Source organism: Heterocephalus glaber, unplaced genomic scaffold (genome assembly GCF_053883595.1).
Source record: "Heterocephalus glaber isolate CG9 unplaced genomic scaffold, H.glaber_assembly_v1.0 deba00001587, whole genome shotgun sequence".
NCBI classification, from domain to species: Eukaryota; Metazoa; Chordata; class Mammalia; order Rodentia; family Bathyergidae; genus Heterocephalus; species Heterocephalus glaber.
This window is the reverse complement of record NW_028258365.1, coordinates 4042559-4065099: the sequence shown is the minus strand read 5'-3', so window position 1 is coordinate 4065099 and position 22541 is coordinate 4042559. Positions and strand designations below refer to the sequence as shown.

Sequence of the window (22541 nt, the reverse complement as noted above, 5' to 3'; positions counted from 1 at the left end):
ATTTTAGGTTACTCAGACATACCTTTTTTTTTTTTTTTTTTTGTGGTACTGGGGATTGAACTCAGGATCTTGCGCTTGCTAGGCCACTGAGCTACATCCCTGGCTCTATACATACATTTTTTAAAGTTCTGCTAAATATAACACTGAACTTTGGAGAATGAAAGGAAACGTGGATCAGAGTCCTTACACACCATGTGTGGACCTTCCTTGATGTGGTCAGGTATTTGGGTATTGAGATTTATAGTAGTTTTTGTATTGTTATTTTCCTGTGAATTAAAAAAATTTCAGATTTGGAGTATAAAAGAATATCCTGAGCATAAGTAATACCGAATCCCTAATTTTATCAGAAGCATTTACAGAGTTTTAATTTTCAGAGTTCATTGTGAAATCATGTATTAGAACACTAATTATGTAAGTGGTGATTAATAATTAATAAACTGTTGTGTAACAACTTACTATAATTTTCTCAGTAGTACATAATTGGCTGTGAAATAAGATGGCACAGTGACCTATTTTCTTTTTACATTCAAAGTCTTACTAGGTTTTGGTGTTATGACCTAGAATTAGGTAATTTGATGACTTTAAATAATATTCCACATTGACTGGTAAAGAACATTGGCACTTTGCAGTTAACTAAATTTTGAGACAGGTAAGGAGTTCTTGGTTTGAGTGTGCTCTTGAGTTGTTGTTCCCTAAATTCAAGCAAATTGTGCTGTGGTCTAGGGTAGATAGTAGTATATTCTAGGAAAAAGGGTAACTTGCTTGATCAGATGGTTTGAAATCTTGCGTTATTAAAAAACTGGCAGCATAGAAACTGGTAATGTAGATGACTAGGGTGTGGTGGTGGTGAAGAGAGGAGGAGTGGTCTATAAATATTTGAAGAAATTAGAGGTGAATAATTATTATTGGCCCCAGAGGGTAAAACTGTGTTGATGATAATGAACATTGTTAACCTTGGTTGAATGTTAATTGAGCACTTACACCCTTTAAGTACTTTGCATATATTTAGCCCATATAATCTTAGGAGGTATGATCAGAGGTTGAAAGTTCTAAGGGGGAAAGTTTTATGTTCATTACAATAGGAACGTGTTAGCTAGAATTGGAAAGGGGTGTTGTGGAAAGGATATGTCTTGTTACTGACATTATTCAGCCATGGGGTTTATACTGGACTCTTTCTACTTAGAAAAGAGGCTCAGATTGGTTGCAGGCTTGTGTTAGGATGCCATTTAGAGCTCTGCCAATTTTAAATGGTTCTGGTTTGTTTTTTTAAGGTTTGTGAATAATCACCTCTAATATGAAATAGTAGTATCTGATTGGTGTGATATTTAAAATATATATTGAAACTTTAGATAAGTTTTGGGGATTTGGTAAGATATAATTTATAAAAGAACCTTAATCTTTAAAAAAATTCATAGGTATTTAGCTTTTACAGGCTAGGGGAGTATACTTTAATGTTTTAAAATCTGTCTTTGTTAAATGGGGCTGTAATTTAAATGAAATTGAATGTAGTGGATCAGATGAAGTCTTTTAGAGCTTTCTCAAATTAGTGCATTTGCTATGAGAAAAATAGAAAAAAGGTTGGTGATCACATAGCTGGAATAAACTCATTTTACGTGAAAATGACAAAGCAAGCTGTATTTTAAAAATCTTGCTTACGCTTGAAATGTCTTAAACATTACTAGTTCACATCTTTCTTAGTATAACTGGCCTAAGAGACACTGAATACTTAGATCTGTGTTACCAAGATACATTTTTCTTAGCCAGTTAGCTGTTTTATTCTGTTCTACACACAAGCCACTACCAAATTAATCTTTTTTTTGGTACTGGGAATAGAACTCAGGACCTCACACTTGCCAGGCAGGTGCTGTGCTAAATCCCTGGCCCCCAAATTAATCTTAAAACATTGGTTTCATCATGTTGTTTCTCAGTTCAGAATGTCATCTGCAGTGACCTTGAATTGCCTTTCCTGTCTAGTCTGAAAGTCCTGCCTGGGCTCCAGGCCTTCTGTAAACAGTCCCTCGATTGGTTTCCTCTCTTACTCAGCTCTCTACCAAGTTGCTCCACTCTGGCTGGCCAGCTTGCTTCTGTGTTGGTGCCACGGTGTTTTTCCTCCTCACACCACGTTTGCTATCTTTGTACAGTGTCCACTCCTTGTGCCCATCAAGATTCTGGCCAGCCTTCATGTTGACTCACTCCTCTTCTCTGAAGCTTTCCCTGACAGTGTTTCTTTCAATTCTTTTGTATGTTTATGATCTTTAATAATTTGGACACACTGCCATAGATTATATATTTTACTCTTGCTGATGTATCCTAGGTTTGCTTATGTCAAAGTGAATATTATTTATATGGTGAAGCAGTTAACTGTTCTGACAGTTCATAGATAACATTCCTAATAGACCTTTATTTTTTTGCAGTTTATAGAAGGTTCATTTGAAGAATATTTAAAACGTTTGGAAAATCCACAGGTATGTGGCAGTCTTCTAATATATTTCTATTTGTGTATATCCAAATAAGGTACTTAAAATTCATTAAAATGGAAGCTTAATAGTATAATGTTTGGGGGTTTCAGTGACAGTGTGCTTTATTTCTTTGTAAACATTTTCTACAGATGTTTATACATATTGTGCAGTATTTAATTGGTAGATGAGTGGAGTGGTATACTAGAGGTTGCCTCATTAGGACAGTCATGCTGTTTTTCTGTTTGTCATAATGGCACTTGAATATAACATAGAAAATTCTGAAATAGCACTGGTGATGGTTTTCAGGATGCTTGTGGGACTTGGTGGACAGGCAGAGTTCTCTCATGAAGGTTCCGTTTCCCGTGATCAGCTTATGAAGGGCAGAAATGAGAGAGAAGGATGGCAGTTTTACCATGCTTTCTCAGTCATGTTGAAATTAAAAGAATTTTTTTGCTTATAAAACTAATTTTCTCTTTAGTGGGTATAAACAGTATTAATATTAAAAAAAACCACTAATGTTCTCACTGTAAAAATCCAAATATGGAATATGGGCTGGGGATGTAACTCAGTGGCAGAGCACATGTTTAGCATGCAGTAAGCCCTGGGAAGGGTTTGGAGCATCACAAGAAAGTAAGGAAAACCAAAAAATCTCCAAAATATTTTTCTTTTACGGTACTGGAGATTGAACTTGGGACCTTGGGCTTGCGAGGCCAGAACCACTGAGCTAAATCCTGGCCCCTTTATGTTTTTTTTTTTTTTGAGGTAGGGTCTCTATGCAGTTTAGGCTGTTTTTGAACTTAACTATGTTGCTCAGGCTGGCCTGCTGGGATTACAGACGTGTGCCACCATGCCTGGCACTCCAGATAGCATAACGTGCCATTTAGAACGTCAGAGTTTTCCACCATCCATTGTTACATTAAATATAATACTGACAGGGCCGGGGATTTAGCTCAGTGGTTTGGCCGCCTGCTGTGCAAGCACAAGGACCCAAGTTCGATCCCCAGTACCAAAAAAAAATAAATAAATATAATACTGACAAAGGAAGAAAGTAAGAAGAGAAGGGTTTTTAGTACATGTGCTGCCGAAGCGAGCACAAGAAGAGAAGGGTTTTTGATCATTGATCAGTGTATCCATTTGATTTCATAGCACTTAATATGAGTGCTTGAAGGCCAAGAATTTTGGAGATAAATGAGGTAACCAAAGAGTTTCTTTCTTTTTTTTTTTTTTTTTTTTTTTTTTACCGGTAATGGGGATTGAACTCAGGACCTTGCACTTGCAAGGCAGGCGCGCTGCTGTTGCACTAAATCCTTGGCCCTCAAAGAGTTCCTTTAAACCACAGAATAACATCACATGCAAATTAGGAAAGTACATATGCCATAAGAAAGATGGATATAAGGCTGTAGGGACTGAGTTTTTCCATCTGGGTAGACAGATTAAGAGTGAACTCACATTTGAAGTCTAAATAGATTGTAAATAAACAGTGTCTCAGCTAAAGGGCATCCCAAGCAGTGAAAACTGAGCAAGGCAGGCTCAGGAAACAGCTCAGCTTGTGTGGAGAGCATGGGCTGTGTGAAGTTGAGAAGTAGTGAGAAGCTGTGAGTGGTGAAGTATGCCTGGAGTCCCATCTGTGTAGAAGGTTGAGGCCAGAGGATTGCAAGTTTGAGCTCTGTGTAGGCCACTTAGCACAGTTATCTCAAAATGAGAAAAAATAAAAGTACTAGGGAATGTAGCTCAGTACAAAGGCCCTGGGTTCAATCCCCAGTACTGCAGACAAACAAAAACTTTTATTTTAAATTTACATGTAATAATAATACATATTTATGCATTTCAGTACATGTACACAATGTGCAGTGATCAGGGTAATTGGTATATCTATCACTTGGAACAATTATAAATTCTTTTAGTTGGGAGTTTTCAAAGTCCACTCTGTTAGCTATTTTGGAGCACAAAGTTATTGTTAGCCATCATTATACTACTGTGCTTTAGAACATTAGGATTTATTCCTCCTAACTGCACTGCTGTTCCCCTTACTCATCACTGCCTTACCCCTCTGGGCACTCATAACCACTATTCTACTCTCGACTTCTGTTGAGACCAACTTTTATAGTTTCTACATACAAGTGAGGATGTCCAGTATTAGTGAGGCCTATTTAAAATGCTTTAAAAATTATTTACTATATGGAAAAAAGTGTAAAATTAGTAACTACACTTGCATTTCAATTTTGGAGACAAACCCTCCTGAAGGTTTTTTCTCTAAACCTACCCTATTTTTGAGTAATTCTGAAACTGAATTATATCCGTATGTTATCACTAGTTCATTTTCCTGAAGTTCACATTATTCTCTCTTAGATTAGTAGCCTCTTTGAAGGTAAAGCTTGTATATTTTTATTGATTCAGAGTTTCCATAATAAATCTTTCAATTTGTTGAATGTTAAATCCGTATTGTGTTATTTGTGATAATGAAGATGAACACCAGAATGTTAACAGTTATCTACAGGTAGCAAATATTATAGGTGAACTTTACTTCCTTTTTAGAAAATACAGGAAATGTGACAAAGGCCATTTACTAATTTGTGAGTCAGAAAACTGTGTGGTGGTGCATACCTGTAATCCCTGCACTCTGGGAAGCTGAGTCAGGAGAATGGCAAGTTTGAGCTGATCCCAGACAACTTGGCAAGACTCAGGCTCCAAAGAAAAGCTTGGGAATTTGTGGCTCAGTGTGAAGGCCTGGATTCAGTCCCCAGTACTGGGGGTGGGGTGGGGTGGGGAGGGCATGGTGCTGTTTCTTGATACCCTTTGTGCAGCATTTCAGACTCTGGCCATGAAGGGCTCAGCTAGGATAGAACATGATGGTGATGGTATTGGAGGGGAGAAGGCGAGGAAATGAGGCAGTGTGCACTCAACTCAGACTGATTTGGTTTGAGGATTGATTGAAAAGGAAGGCGCTTTGAGCACCTCAGATAAGCTATCTGGCCAGATTTCTTTATGAAGAAACAGAGGTCTTATTCTTAGGATAGCTCTTCCCCTATCTGATCAAACCTCTTGTCCATGACATGGGCAACTTCTGAAGAGTTTTCTTTGTTATTAGCAGCAAATATTTATAAATCTTTGCTTTTTTTCCCCTCCCCAATATACAAGATATATACAGTGAAAACAAATAATAGTGGATCAACTCCACTGCTTCATTTACTTCTCAGCGAAAGCACCTTGATCCTTTTAAAAATGCCAGTAGAGGGCTGGGGATGTAGCTCAGTGGCGCCGCACCTGCCTGGCAAGCGCAGTGCCCTGAGGTTGATCCCTGGTACCGCACAAAAAAAAGGTAAACATGCCAGTAGAGCGTTTTGGAAAATGTATCAAACTTCTTCAGAAATATTTTTGTCAGCTTTATTGAAATATAATTGACACCCAGTTATACAAAACTCCATATGGATTTAACATTATTCACAATTTATTTGTTCAAAATAAAACTCGACAATCTTAAATGTATAATTCAATGAAATTTGACAAATGCATAGAGTTGTGTAACCACCACTACAAATATAGGACACCCCATCACTGCAGGAGGTTCCCTCACGCCCTTTGCACTTGATCTCCTTCCTGGTTTCTGACAGTTACTCCTTTGCTTTCTAAGTTTTGGCTTTTTAGATGCGTGTGAGAGAATGTGTATACAATTTGTAGTATTACATACTTGGCCTCTTTCACTTAGCATAATGGAAACACCTTAAGATTCATCCATGTTGTTGTGCGTGTTAGTAGTTTTTTCTTTTTTACTGCAGAGGAGTTGTTCATTGGATAGAAGTCCCACAGTTTGTCTCTTTGACAGTTCTTTTCAGTTTTGGGTTGTCAAAATTGAAGCCACTGTCAATATTTGCATGTAGGTCTTTGTGTGGACATGTGTTTTCTTTTCTCGGGTTAATGCCTAAGAGTAGAATTGCCGGGTCATATGGTAAATAAATGTTTAATTTAGAGAAACTGCTAGACTGTCTCCGAAAGTGGCTATACGTTTTACTTTCTTACCAGCAATATGTAAGGATTCCAGTTGTTCCACTGTTTTATAAATGCTCGCTGCCCACCGTTAGGGTGTATGTGTGTGAGGTTAGGAATTGAATCCAGAGCCTCTCCTGTGCTAGGCAAGTGCTCTTGTGCTGGGCCATAGTCCCAGCCGTTTTTATTTTGAGGCAGGGCCTCACTAAACTGCCCAGTCTGATCTGAAACTTGGGGTCCTCCTGCCCTAAGCTCTGGAGTAGCTGGGGGTTATGGGTGTGTGCTGCCAATGTCTTAAGAACTGTTAGAATGAAAAGTCTCGCTGGGGGGATCCTTTTCTGAGATCAAAACATTGTCTAAAATCTTTTTCTTATTTGTGTGTGTGTGTGTGTGTGTATGTGTTGTGTGTCTTGTGTGTGTTTTCACAGAAGAAATGACAGTGTTTTGGTTACCATAGCTCGTTATTTTTCAATGACTTTCGATATTAGGTCTTTACTAATTTCACAAATATCTAGAAATGTGATCCTAAGTTGTAAGATTTTAAAATATGGATGCATACAAAATGAAGGGTGAACATATTCTTTCTCTTGAATTTTCTCTCTGTCAATTTAGTGTCTATCCTTGCAATTTTCTTTCTCTGCACGCACGCACACACACGTACAAATACCTTTTTGTCTTGCCTTTTATACAAATAAGTTTATTTTACTCTGCCTCTTTTTAAACTTTCTAGACTTGAGTTATCTTTCTAAGTCTTCATGTAAATATACTTCATTCTTTTTTAAATTTTATTTTATTGATACATTTTAGGTATACAGTATAATGACATTCATCTTTGGATATTTGCACCTTTACATAATCTCTCTTGGTTCTTATTTTTTCCCCATTCCCCTGCCCTCCCTTCAACACCTCCATCCCTCCCTATTTACAAAGACTTTGTTTCCATTTTTTCCTTTGCTCATATTAATTCCATTCCCTTCTTTCCTTTCCCTACCCCTCCAACTTCCCCTTCCCCTTCGCCCCTTTTCTTCCTATTACACATTATCTGTTATACCTTTTAGTCTTTATTTACACTTTCAGTTTCTCACACTAGAGAAACTATTCGGTGTTTGCATATGTGTGTCCTGTTTATTTCACTTAAGAGTATTGCCTCAATGTGCATCCATTTAGCTATAAATGTCTCTAATTTCAAATTTTTTATGACTGAGCAGGACTCCATTTTAGAAAAAAACTATTTTCTTTATCCAGTCTCCAGTTGATGGGCAGTTGGACTGCTTCCAAGTTTTAGCTGTTACAAATGGTGTTCCTATGAACATGGGTGCACATATATCACTGTGGTATGATTCTTTTAATTCTTTGGGGAAGATCCCCAGCAGTGGAATAGTGGGGTCAAATGGGACTTCCAGTCCTAGTTCTTTGAGGTATCTTCATACTGATTTCCTCAGTGGTTGCACCAGTCTACACTCCACCAGCAGTGCAACAGTGTTCCTCTTTCCCCACAGCCCTGCCAGCATTTGTTATTGGTTGATTTCTTGATAGCAGCCATTCTTTCTGGGGTGAGGTGGAATCTCAGTGTTATTTTCACTTGCATTTCTCGAATGACCAGTGATATTGAACATTTTTTAATGTATTTATTTGCTATTCCTACTTCTTTGTCTGAGAAATGTCTGTTCATTTCAGATGCCTATTTTTGGATTGGGTCTTTAAATTTGGGAGGTCTGATTTTTAAAAGTTATTTATAACTTTTTTCGGGAGGTCTGATTTTTTTAAGTTCTTTATACATTCAAGATAGTAGACCTTTGTCTGAGGGACAGCTGGTGAAAATTTTTTCCCACATTGTAGGTTGTCTCTTCACACTGGTGGTGGTTTCTCTTGCTGTGCAGAAGTTTTGTTTTTTTTTTGGTGCTGGGGATTGAACTCAGGTCCTTGCGCTTGTGCAGCAGGCGACGAAACCACTGAGCTAAATCCCCAGCCCCTGTGCAGAAGCTTTTTAATAAGAAGAGATCCCACTTGTTGATTGTTTGTGCTAGTTCATGGGCAGCCTAGGTTTTGTTCATAAAATCTTTTCGTACACCAATGTCTTCAAGAGTTCTTCCTAAACTTTCTTCCAGCCGGTTTAGTGTTTCTGTTTTAATATTTAGATCTTTAATCCATTTCGATTTTAGTTTAGTGCATGGTGAGAGATATAGGTCTAGTTTTAGTCTTTGGTAAGTTGAAACCCAATTTTCCAGCACCATTTATTAAAGAGGCTATCTTTCCTCTATTGAGGGTGTTTGGCTCTTTTGTCAAAGATGAGGTGGCTGAGCATGTCTGGAGTTGTTTCTGTGTCTTCTAATCTGTTCCGCTGGTCCTCAGGTCTGTTTCTTTGCCAGTACCATTCTGTTTTTATCACGGTGGCTTTGTGGTATAGTTTCAGGTTCAAGTTGTGATATCCCCTGCCATGCCTCTGTGGCCTAGAATTGCTTTTGCTATTCTAGGTCTCTTTTTCCAAATGAATTTTTGGATTGTTTTCTCCAGGTCTGTGAAGTATGCTGCTGGGATTTCAATTGGGAATGCATTGAATCTATATAGCAGTTTTGGAAGTATAGCCATTTTCACTATGTTGATCCTTCCTACCCAGGAGCAAGGGATGTCTTATACTTAATTCTTTTCAATGAGTGCTTGTTTTTCTATGTACACTTGAAACACTATTTAATTTCATAGGATTCTTAAGTTTTTTAAAACACATATAGCTTATAGTGATACCTGTGTTTATATATATTTTTGTGGACATACAAAAGATTCCTAGTCATAGTTAGAGAAGTTGAGTTGCTGAGTCAAAGAATGTGTGGGCACTCAGTGGTGCACATCTGTACTTTCATCTGCGGGGGGAGGATGAGGCAGGAGGTTGCAGGTTCAAAGCCAGTGTGGCAACTTAGCCAAGAGCCTGTCTCAAAACCAAAAAGGGGTAGGATGTAGTTCAGTAATACAATTTCCCTGGATTCACTCCCCAGTACCACTACCAACAATAAATGTATGGGCATTTAAAATTTTAATATATACAGGCCGTTTGTCTTGTAGGAAGGCCTGAAGGGACTTCTTAAGTAGTTTCCCTTTTGTACCTTCATAAACCGTGAAGATAGGACACCTGCCCTTTTTTATGTTTTCTGATTTTTTTGCTTCTATTCAGCATTTAATTTTCTGGGTTTATACCATATTGCAGGTTCTGTCCTGGGTACTAGGTTGGAGGGATAGCCCTTACCTTCAACAAATTCTCCACTTACAGATGCCACTCCATGGTCTTGCCGAGCCAGAGGGAGTTATCATTACAGCCTATTTCTGTTACTAAAGGGTTTCACAATAGACTTGCACTACTTTTTAGTGTATAGTATAACTTGTTTTATAGAAATTTTTATAATACAATACTAATAATACTGACATAAGCTTATTAGGTACAGTAATATAAAGATAGGCATAAAGGTTTTGTTTTAAGTATATTCTAAAATGTATGAGACACTTACGTGCCAACTTTGCTTTCCTTCAATACAGGAATGGGTAGGACAAGTGGAAATAAGTGCCCTTTCTCTTATGTACAGGTAAGCACTGTAATTGCAAAAGTAAAAATAAAATTACTGGAAAATTAATATCTCATTCTATGAAAAATGTTAAAATAGCAAAGTTAATTTATTCCTCGGCTATATTTTTTTAAGGCTTTTTAAAAATTGCATCAGTTAGATTTTTGTCAGTGTCAGTGTTTAGAAGTTTTAATTCTCAAAACAGTTTCTGAAAAGGATACAGAAAATTGTCCAGGTTATGTCCTATGAATTATCCCTGGTCAGTCTTGTAGAGAAATAATCTACTTTTTCAGGCCCAGTAGCATTTATCAGCAACTAGAATATAGCTTTTTTTTTGGTACCGGATTCGAACTTGGGTCCTTGCACTTGCGCAGCAGGCAGTGAAACTACTGAGCTAAATCCCCGGCCCTAACAACTAGAATATAAATAAGACAGCATGTTACTCAGTTCTACTACTTTTACCCTTAAGGTTGAAATTTTATTTATTTTTTTAGAAAAGACCCTTTTACACATAGGTATTACAGCTTAGTTGTTTTATTACCTTTTTTTACTGCTGTATTTCTAGTGCTTAGAACATTACCTGGCTCATACTGGACACATTAGAATTGATGAGTGAATTAAATTTAAGTTCATAAAGTATATTCCTTTAAAAGTAATTTCTAAATGTTATTTCAGGAAAGATTTTGTAATCTATCGGGAACCAAATGTTTCTCCTTCACAAGTAACTGAAAATAATTTTCCTGAAAAGGTACGAACTTTTAAGTGTTTGTAAAGAATTTAAGCAAAAGAATCACTTAGTTGCTACTTTGCCTAAGCTATAATTTTAAATGACTTTTTGAAATCTTTCTGTGTGTAGGTTATGGTATTCTGAGTTTTTAAAGCTGCTTTTTTTGTGGGGTATGGGAGATTGAATTCAGGACCTTGTGCTTGCGAGGCAGTCACGATGTCACTGACCTAAATCCCCGGCCCAGTTACTTTTAATCATAACTGAGTTATATTATTTTGCACAAGGTCCTCCATCACTGTGTTGAACTTTCTTAAAATATTTTAGTGGTGACACTAAATTGAGACATTAGTGTATATTACTGTTTTGTTTCAGTACAAACGTTAAGTAGTAATGCGAGTTGTGAAAGTAGGCTGTGCTTTACATTCAGGAATTCTTTGGTAATCATTTGTATTTCCCATTGTAAAGATAGTTTTAGTGGCAAGGCTGTTATTGCATCATCTGGTCATAAAAACAGATACAGTGGAAATTTTTTTGAAGCCAGAAAGAAGAAAAATAAACTCATTCATTATAGTAGGAGAATTTTGTTTTAATTAGCTATTTTTGAATCACGCAGGCCAGTTGATTTGTATGTCACTGTGGTAATGGTGGTAAAGGAGGAGGAATTGAAATATTACTGCTTTCAGAACTTGGGGGTTTCCAAGGGCCTTTGGTCTGGATCTGGCTTTTCCAACTACAGTTTTTGACATGTCTAAACAAAAGTATAAGTTTCTGTACACATAATTACTTAGCTTTTTAGAAATTACGTAAAATTTTACAAAAGAAAAAATTTATCTTTGATTCTGTCACTTAAAGGTTATCATTGATAAGGTTTTAGAGTATCTTAAAGTCTCACTTTTCTTGTTCTTTAAGTACTTGAAATCATGTTTTCATATATTGTAAATTTTCTTTTGTGATCCTGTAAACTTCTGTTAACTACTAAGAACTTTGTAATTTAATGGCTAAACTGTATGCCTTTTTAGCATAGTTTGATAACATAGCTTTTTAGGTTCTGAAATACTTTCTTTGAGAGTAATCTAGTAATTCAGAGGCATTAGAGATATAAATTGTTTTGTAAATACACATGAGGGGCTGAAATGTGTTTCACTTTTTTCCCTTCAGGTGTTACTGTGTTTTTCCAATGGAAATCATTATGATATTGTCTATCCAATAAAGTATAAAGATAACTCTGCTATGTGTCAGTGTAAGTATCTAGTATTTCTATAAAAATTATATTCCTAAGCTATACAGTTGCAGTAAGGATTTCTGTACATTTTTAAAATCATTAGTGTATAGCTGGAAAATCCAAATGATTGAGCAAATCAAGCATTTGGCCCTAGGGTATGGTTTCGTCACTGTGGCACCATTGACATTTGGAGTCAGATAGTTTTCTGTCATTGGTTCTTTCCTGTGCACTGTACCATGCTGAGTAACATCCCTGGCCTCTGTCTGGGAGATGCCAGTAACACACTTCCCAATTGTGACAACCAAAAATATTTCCAAGTTTTTCCCAAATATTTCCTGATTGAGGGTGAATTCTCTCCTCCCCATTTGAGAATACCAGTACTGCTTTAGAAGAAAAATGGTTCTTCTCATCATAACTCTGTTCTGTGTTGATGTAATAAAGCACAGATTCCTCATAGAAAGCAGTCGTGCTGGGCATGTAGTAGCTTTTCCTCTGTTCTTAAGCTAGTGGTATCAGCACAGATACGTACAGTGAAACTTTAAAAAGGTTTTTAAATGAAAGAGGTTCCATTTTGAGATATGAAAATCTAGCTGTCTGTGCTGGGCTGTCTCCTCTGTCCCCTAGTCAGTTCCTACATCTCAACTTTGTGAAATACAGCTCTTACAGCCTGCCTTTTCTGTACTTGTGAGAGTGATTAATAATAGGCGTGCCTCTTATGTTACTTGAAGGAGGAAAGATAATCTTTGAGAAGGAAGTCTTTCTGGAGATTCATTTAGATTGTGAGTGTCTATAGTGCATGAATTCTTACTGTTTTTTTCATAAAGCTCATTGTATAGATAAAACCTTATAAGAGTGCTAAAGTCCATGTGATTTTGAACTTTTGGTAAAGTATACTCCCCCGTTGTCAGTTTTAGAGATTTAAAAACTTTTTTTTAAAGATTGAAGCAACATTTTCTAAATAGGCTTCTCCCTTTCAGTGGCCAATGAGAACATATTTTATAAGTTTTTATTTAGTTCTTTATGTGAAATGGAATTCTGAAGCTACACTATGTAGTCACACAAACATTCTGTTTTTTTATACAAACCTGTGTCCAAGGTTCCGCTTAGTGGGAAAGCTAAGACTAGCATCTGAGTCTTCTGAACCGTCAGCTAGTGTGTTCCTTACTACTACACATTTCTCTTTCCAGCAGTCTTACTGTGTCTTAATGTTACAGTTAGGCATGTTGTATAACATCATTCAGTCTTAGTTTCTTTGTCTGTACAACCATCCTAGTACTTCTGGTGCTGAGATTAAATGTGATGATACATAAAGCTTAGCACAGTGCGTGAAATGTATAACTGTCTATATAAATGTATAGTATGTGTGTCTCCTGTTGTCATACTTGTTTCATGGTTGTGATGCCTTTTCATGTTGCTGATAGTTTTTATTTTTTGTTTTTTTTTGTACTGGGGATCGAACTGGGGTCCTTGGGCTTGCGGGATAGGCAGTGGAACCACTGAGCTAAATCCCTGGCCCTGTTGCTGATAGTTTTAAACATGGCAGCAATTTATTATTTCAAACTGCTTATCTACACAGAGAGAGAAATTCTAATTGCCCTCTATGTAACTTTGTGATTAAATGTTACTATGAAGGGCCGGGGATTTAGCTCAGTGGTTCTACCGCCTGCCTCGCAGGCAGAAGGACCCGAGTTTGATCCCTGGTACCAAAAGAAAAAAAAAAAAAAAAAAGCAAAAAATAAATGTTACTATGAGCTAATGTAGATGTCTAGTTAGGATTTTATAAGCCTTAGCAATACAGTCACATTTTTCTTGTTATTTCTTTAAATATGTGCATGATTAATGTTTCTTAAAAATCTGATTAATTGCAGCTCTCCTTTATGAATTGCTATATGAGAAGGTGTTTAAAACTGATGTTGGTAAGATCATGATGGGGCTAGACACCTCTGAAGTAGCTGATGAAGACAACAGTGAAATATCAGATTCAGAGGATGACAGTTGCAAGTAAGAATGAATTTAAATCCTAAAGTATCTTTCTTTAGCATACAAATAGACACGCGTTTCCTAACATATTACACTGTTTTCATAGAAATCACAGTCTGCCATAGAAATTTCTTTACTTGTATGATGGCACTATTGTTTGGAAAGTTGGTTGTTGGTTGATGAGAATTTACGTGTAAACTGGATAGATACTTGTTTGTTCCTACCTACATGTGTGTATTGTAAACATTTAAGTTAACTTGTCAATTGTTTATATATCCAGGGATGGAAAGTGGCTGTTTTGATTTCTTGGACTTTTATCATTTTCTTCCTTGGGTACTAAATGAATAAACACTTTGTAACAGAGTTATTGAGGCCTCTTTTTTTTCTACAGGAGACATGCAGGGTGAAACCTTGCGCTCTAGACATCCAGAGTGGTTTTAATCCTGGTTTCCTGCCAACGCACTAGACTTGGGGCAAGTTTAAGTTGTCTGAAGGAGCCTCAAGGTTCTGTAGCTGTGAAATTAGGACACTTCAGTATTTCCTCTGAGGGGAGAATTTATGAGAACTAAATGAGGTAGCATATAAGGTGCATAAGTCTAGTTCCTGGATTCAGTGTCCAACGTAAATTAGCTACTATGAATACTATTAAGAGGTTTATTTTATCTTCTTTGGCTTTTTTTCCCCTGGTATTGGGCATGGAACTCAGGACCTCGTGCTTGTGAGGCAGGCACAGTGCCATTTAGGTAAATCCCTGGTCCTATTTTATCTTCTATAAGAACCAATCCCATTATATTGTTATTCAAGCTAAAACTATTCCTTTTTTATGAGAGTGTGACAGTAGCCTGCTTGGTGTGTTACACATTGTGAAGCTGGAGATAGACATTAAGCCTTAGGATATCTAATTGTTTACTACAGAAAAACTTCAGAAAATATATATGTGTATGTTGTGATATGAATTCCAGGCATTTGTTGATAGAAAAATTTTTGATCCTTTTTGAAAATTTGGCTATCATTTCTTTATAATTTGAATCACTATCTGCTGTTGTGAAGTTTAATTGTAGAATACACTAATTGTGCACAGATAGAAATTCCTCTTCATGGCTCTCTCCAGGCACCTATATGATTAAGATGTGTTACTGAGAATGGGAGAAACTGGAAGAATGACTAGCTTGTTTAAACTTACTACCTGTGCCTGGGGTGGGAAGGGTTTCTGTGTCTTTTGCTTTTTGCTGCTGTTAGTATTAGAAGCAACTCTGGGATGGTGATTGGCAGGTAAATTACAAAATTAAGGCAAGTAAGCTGGAGAACTTTGCTAGGGAGGTGGAGCAGGTATGCAAGAAGATGGATGCATTATTGTGCTCAGTTTTATGACTACACTATTGCAGCTCTTGAAATATGAATTATCTTTCCATTGTATTAAATTTTTAAAAAATGTGTCATTTCTGAATTACAGAGGCCAGGCTTTAATTAGGGAAGAAGAATGCCATATACTCATATCAGGATTGGATAGGCCTGTGCCTGCCTTGCAAGCGCAAGGTCCTGGGTTCAATCCCTGGTACCAAAAAAAGGGATAGGATAGGCGTAGAATGGTAGTAAGGAGGACCAAGGAAGGATAAACTGTATACTCTTCTCTTGTGCCTCCTGGATTCTTTTCACATTTATATTGCTGGTTCCTGAAGTACTGGAAATTATGGATGATTTTTTAGTCTATACCAGAATATCACTACATTTGAGTAAATACTTGTAGATTGTCCTGAAAACTAGAGATTGATTTATTAAGGAGGAATTGTAGAATAAAAGAGTGCATGTCAGGGCAAGCAGAACCTCTCATTTCCCACTGGACTTGCCGTTCTGTCCCAGCCTCATTAGCCTGTTGGCCACCTCAGAGTCTTTCCATATGCTGTTACCTGTATCTGGAATACTTCCTTTGGATGTGTTATTCCCTCTGCCTGGAATACTAACTCAGCACATGGTTTGCTGTTCCACTACCTTTCTTTATTCAAAAAGACATCTCAGTAAGACCTTTTTTCATTCTTTTTATTATTTTAGTGTACACTTCCCTTTTTTCACCTGTAGCACTCATTAGCATCATATCACATACGGATAACTTAGTTTGTGTCTACTCTCACTAAATTACATATTTTATATGGGTACAGTTTTTGTGTGTTTTCTTCACTGTTGAACTCCAGTACCTTCATAATGTGTAGAGCCTGGCACATAGTAGGCACTCAAACACTTGCTGAGTAAATAAACGTAAAATATGGTTATGCGTGTGGTAGTGAATTTATAATTTATTTATTTAATTTATTTTTTTATTATTATTTTTTTGTGTGTGTGGTAGTGAATTTAGAGGGCTGATGATGGTTCTTTGGTTATACTGAAGATTATTTGATAAGGAACATGGGGATCCAACCTGTGGTCTGGAGGCCGCCTTTCCTCTTTTTCTCTTTAATATTAGAATAAAAAATATAAAAAATGAAAGTTTCTTACTTAGATATGTTAAGTGTATTACTTATTTTTTATGTAGCCCAAGAGAGTTGTGCCCCAGGTGAGCCAAAAGGTTGGACACCCATGATATATAGAGTGTTTTTAATAAAAGTTGGCTGTGGGGCCGGGGATTTAGCTCAGTGGTTCCACCACCTGCCTCGCAAGCACAAGGAGCCGAATTCAGTCCCCGGTACCAAAAAAAAAAAAAAAGTTGGCTATGAGTCTTCCTTTAGTTACTTATGTATTTGAGTCTTCTTTTCTTTACCTGTGTATTGAAAGAAAATTTTTGTGTTGACGCAAATAAATTCAGTCACCTTATCCACCCAAATAACTATGTTATTTCTGTTTTTGTTGTTGATTACTTGACTTCTGTTTTAAATACACACACTTTTAGTACACACACACACACACACACACACACACACACATGCTTACACTAAAACTTGTATAAGCTTCCCAAGGTACTGTATAGCTTTATTGGTAAGTAGCTGATTTGAGATGTTTAGATGAGGTTAATTGCATGAAGTATGTTTTTCTGCTTATAATTACGGTTATATTTCTTCTTTTGTAGGAATAAAACCACCACTGCTAATGATGTGAATGGATTTAAACCTTTGTCAGGCAATGAGGTACTTTTTTTTTTTTTTTGGTACCGGGGATTGAACTCGGGTCCTTGTGCTTGTGCAGCAGGCTATGAAACCACTGAGCTAAATCCTCAGCCCTCAATGAGGTACTTTTAAGAAATGGTTCTAATTAGCTCTTCAGTAGAAAAAAGCATACAAATTTATAGTCTTATGTTTTTGGAATACATTTTCATTAGAGTCATGATCATCCTATGAATACAACAAAGTATATAAATTTTTTGTCTTAGTTTCTCTTTTTTTTTCTGATACATTTTTGGTAGAGTCAACGATCATCTTATGAGTAAGAAACTTTCTGATGTCCTTTTTTATGTGTTGTTACTGAGGATTCAACCCTGGGATGCTGTACCACTGCGCTATGTTTTGAGATAGAATCTAAGTTACCCAGGGTAGACTTGAATTTGTGATCCACCTGCTACAGCTTCCTGAGTAACTGAGATGTAAAGGCTGCATATACCACCATGCCCTGCTGCATTGTCCTAACTTTTTGAAGGGAAATTGCTTTATTTTTGTATCATTTATTACATTGATTGGTACAGTTTAGATATACATAACGGTCACATTCATTATATGGAATTTATACCTATACATGATGTATCTTTTTTTATACATGATATATCTTGATTCTTCTCCCCCCCATTCCCCTCCCCTCTCTTCTACCCTTCTCCTTATTTATAAGAACTTTGTTTCCATTTTATCTTTTTTTTTCTTTTCTCTTCCTTGCCCTTTTCCCCCTCCCTTGTTCCCCTTCCCATTTGAACATTTTCTTCCTATTTCACAGTATCTATTACATAATTTGGTCCTTATTCACACTTTCAGTTTCCACACTAGAGAAACAATGCGATATTTACATATGTGTATCTGATTATTTCACTTAAAGAGTATGGTCTCTAGGTGTATCCATTTAACTATAAATGTCTCAAGTTTATCCTTCTTTATGGCTGAGTAGTACTCCATTTTATTAAAAAAACCCCACATCTTAAACAACGCCCCCCCCCATCATCTTTATCCATCACGATGGGGATTTGGGTTGTTTCCAAGATTTAGCTATTATAGACTGTGCTACTGTGAACATGGGTGTGCATATATCACTGTGGTATGATGCTTTTAATTCTCGGGAAGATACTGAGAAGGGGGATAGCTAGGTCAAATGGAACCTCTAGTCCTAGTGGTTTTTCTTTTTTGGTATTGGATATCAAACTCAGGACCTTGTGCTTGTGAGGCAGGTGGTGGCACCACTGAGCTAACTCCCCAGCCCTAGTCCTAGTTTTTTGAGGAATCTCCCTTCTGATTTCCACAGTGGTTACACCAGTTTACACTCCCAGCAACAATGGAGAAGGGTTCCATTTTCCCCACAGCCCCTCCAGCATTTGTTATTGGTTCATTTCTTGATAACAGCCATTCTTTATGGAGCTTGATGGAATCTCAGTGTTGTTTTGATCTGCATCTCTTGAATGACCAGTGATGTTGAACAGTTTTTCAAAATAAAAGAGAAGGAATACTCCCAACATCTCATTCCTAGAACCAAGTATTACCCCGATAGCAAAACCAGAGAAGGATCCAACTGAAAAAGAGAACTACAGGCCAATCTCCCTAGTGAATATAGATGGGAAAATCCTCACTGAGATACTGGCAGACAGAATGCAGCAATTCATCAAGAAGATTATATGCCATGACCAAGTAGGATTGATCCCAGGGATGCAGGGCTGGTTCAACACATGCAAATCAATAAATGTAATACACTATATTAACAGAATCAAGGGCGAAAAGCACATGATCATCTCAATAGATACAGAAAAAGCATTTGACAAACTCCAACACTCATTCATGATTGAAAAATCCTGCAGAAAGTGGGAATAGATGGTCTTTATCTCAATGTGAAGAAAGCCAGCTATGACAAACCAAAGGTCAACAACATACTAAATGGTCAGAAACTGAAAGCTTTCACTCTGAAATCAGGAAGAAGACAAAGATGTCCACTGTCACCACTCCTATTCAGTATAGCTCTGGAAACATTAGCCGGACCAGTCAGACAAGAGAAAGAAATGAAAGGAATAAAGATAGGAAAGAAAGAAGTTAAACTATCAATATTTGCAAATGACATGATGTGCTACATAGAAGACTTCAAAAACTCCAAAAGACTTCTAGATTTAATAACTAAATTCAGTCTAGCTAGATACAAAGTCAGCACTCAAAAATCAATAGCAGTAGAACAAGTAACAAGCATATTGAGAGAGAAACTAGGAAAACTACACCTTTCACAATAGCATCAAAAGGAGAGAAGCTCAGCCGGTCCCAGCACCCAGAAGGAAGCTCCCCACCTCCATCCCAGGCTCCTAGGGCAGAGAAGCTCAGCTGGTCCCAGCACCCAGAAGGAAGCTCCCTGCCTCCATCCCAGGCTCCTAGGGCAGAGAAGCTCAGCTCGTCGCAGCACCCAAAGGAAGCTCCTCGCCTCCATCCCAGGCTCCTAGGGTAGAGAAGCTCAGCTGGTCACAGCACCCGAAGGAAGCTCCCCGCCTCCATCCCAGGCTCCTAGGGCAGAGAAGCTCAGCCGGTCCCAGCACCTGGAAGGAAGCTCCCCGCCTCCATCCCAGGCTCCTAGGGCAGAGAAGCTCAGCCGGTCCCAGCAACCGGAAGGAAGCTGCTCCGCTGCCATCCCAAGCTCCTAGGGCAGAGAATGTGAGCCGCGTGGGTGCCAGAAGCACCCCCTCCTGTGGAAATGAGAAGACACGTAAACAAGTCTCAAAAACAGACTTCTGGATCACCTGCAGCAACCCCGAAGGGAAATGAGATGGAACAGTCTGATACTCAACCACCTGGACTCTCTGAACTGGCAACAAAAGAGGATCTGGGAAAAATAAAATCAGAAATACTATACTTGATCTTAGCCAAAAGGCCGAGAAGTGATGAAATCAGAAATAATTACTCAGATAACAGCAAAGATTTTGCTCATGGTGCAAGACATGATTAATAAATCTGGAGAGGACACAGATAAAAAAAATAAAGGATCTGAGGAACATGATGGAATCCCAACCTAGGAAACAAATGGAATCCATAAAACAGATACAAACAGATTTCCAAGAGATTAAAAACCCCATCGAAAGTAATGTGAGGATAGAATTTCACATATAGAAGCTAAGATTGCAATTAGTGACCAGGAAAAGAAAAATTGCTTTAAAATTGTAAGGGAACACGAGAAATCAATCCAGCAGCTGCTAGACGATGCAAAGAAGAATAACATAAGACTGCTTGGAGTCAATGAAGAAAGAGGAGAGAGTGCAGATGACGTTAATAAAACTGTTCAGAGAAGTGATGGCAGCAAACTTCCCAAGGAGGGGAAAAGAACTTGACATACAGATAAGTGAGGCATATAGGACTCCAGCTACCCTTAATCAAAAAAAATGTACACATAGGCATATAATAGGATTCCAGAAATCCAACAGAAGAATAAAATTCTACAAGCAGTGAGAGAAAAGAAACAAATCACATACAAAGGAAAGCCCATCAGAATCACAGCCGACTTCTCAATGCAAACCCTCAAGGCAAGAAGAGCTTGGAGTGATATATTTCAACCCCTAAAGGAAAACAGCCTCCAACCCAGATTGATGTACCCTGCAAAACTATCTTTCAAAATTGATGGAGAAATAAGATACTTTCAGGAGAAAGAGCACCTCAGGAACTTCATGAATACCAAACCGGCACTCCAAAAAATTTTAGACAATACCCTAGGAAAAGAGAATGAGGATCACAACCCCAGGAAACCCAGCAGAATGAATCCATTGGGCGTGACAAATTAAATGCAAAGGGGAAGAATCCAACAAAAAGAAAAGGTCATGACAAGGCTTTTAAAACTTAAGTTGGTCTCCTTAATGAGTGTATAATTCAATCTTACTATTGTACTGATTAGTATTTTTCTGATTTTAGAGTTGCACACCATTCCTTGTGCTATACTGGCTGTTTATCACCTTATGTGTCTACATTTTAATTGGGTTGTCCATTAATGAGCTCTAAGAATTCTTTATTCTGGTCATAGGTTATATGTATTGTAAATATGGTCTGTTTAAGGACTACTTTTCATTTTAATGATGTCATTTAAATGATAGAATCTTATTTATCAATTTTTTTCTTTTATACATCATGTTTTTTTTGTATCATAGGTAGTTCTTGCCTACCCTGAATTCATAAATATTTTCCCTTCTAATTTCTTCTTAAAGTTTTATACTTTTAGGCTTTCATATTTAGGTTCATAGATCCCTTCAAGTTATTTTCATGTATGGAAAAAAAGGGTTGAGGTTCATTTTTTATATACGGATACCAGGTGTTCTAGTGCCGTTTGCTGAAAACACTATCTCTTCCTCGGCTCTTGAATTGAGTTTATATTCTATAAAATGCTAATGTTAAATAGTCTTTCAAAACTCAGTGGACCATATATGTGTGGTTCTATTTCTAGATTCTCTGTTTTATTCCAGTGATCTGTATTTCTTTCCTTACACGGACACTGCCTTGATTAATGTAGCTTTAGAAGAACTCTTAAAATTGGGTACTAAACGTCTTCCAACACTGTTTTTGTTTTTATCTTTTCTAGTTCCTTTGTACTCCTACATAACTTTTAAATTTCAACATCCGATTCTTCATTTATAGCAAGTATACACAGACCTGAATTTTTATATATACCTTGTGTTTTCTAATCCTGCTAAATTGAAGTACAAGTTCTAGAGGCTTCTAGAGATTTCTTAGTATTTTCTCTGTAGATGATCATTTCATTTATATATAAAGATTTTGCTTCTGCCTTACCAATCGTATCCTAGTTGTGTCATTTTATTGCCAGACTATTTTGGTGGGGACTAGGTTTCAAAGTTTAATGGACAGATAAAGAGTAAGCATATCTGCCCTTGTTCCCCACCTTAAGGAGAAAGCATTGTATCTTCTCCATTCATATAAGGCGTTCTCGCTGGAAGTATGGAGTACATGTCTTTAATCTGTTGAGAAGTTTCTGTTCTACTTCTGGTCTCCTCATAGCTTTTACCGTGAACAGCTGTAGAATTTAGTCCAATACTTTTTCTCCAACTAGTGACAGGATCATATGGCTTTTTCCTTTCCTCTGTTAAAATGATGACTTTTGGAGGTGGATCTTCCAATGCTGAACCAATACTGCCATCCCTATAACAAAACCACTTTCTACATCCTGCCCGATCTGACTTCCAATAGTTTGTTTTGTTAAACCAATTTCTATCTACGTTCATACTTTTTTCTTCTATTATCTTTATCCAGTTTTAGGATTAGCACAATGTTGAGTTCCTAAAATGAGGGGAGGAAGTGTTCCTTCTTTTTTCTGCTTTAAATATTTGATATAATTTATCAGTTAAAATGTATATGAGCCTGTTGTTGTCATCTAGGTAGGTTTTCAAGCTAGGAATATACTTTCTTTAATAGGTGCTATTCAAATTTTACATTTTCTTCAGAGTTAGTTTCATTAATTTGTCTTCCAAG

The 22541-nt window shown here is 37.2% G+C and overlaps 1 protein-coding gene and 1 pseudogene across 2 annotated transcripts in view; one reads left to right on the top strand and one right to left on the bottom strand.

Moving 5' to 3' along the window:
- Positions 1-22541, top strand: part of Otud4 (OTU deubiquitinase 4) — a 52998-nt gene that overhangs the window by 5383 nt on the left and 25074 nt on the right. For both annotated transcript variants that reach the window (XM_021247684.2, XM_087193338.1), the window contains exons 3-8: positions 2415-2465; positions 9969-10015; positions 10670-10742; positions 11880-11961; positions 13812-13944; positions 16982-17039. In XM_021247684.2, coding sequence (XP_021103343.1) covers positions 2415-2465; positions 9969-10015; positions 10670-10742; positions 11880-11961; positions 13812-13944; positions 16982-17039 — 444 coding nt within the window. The remainder of the gene's footprint in view (positions 1-2414; positions 2466-9968; positions 10016-10669; positions 10743-11879; positions 11962-13811; positions 13945-16981; positions 17040-22541) is intronic.
- Positions 19809-19959, bottom strand: LOC147823371 (U2 spliceosomal RNA; annotated as a pseudogene).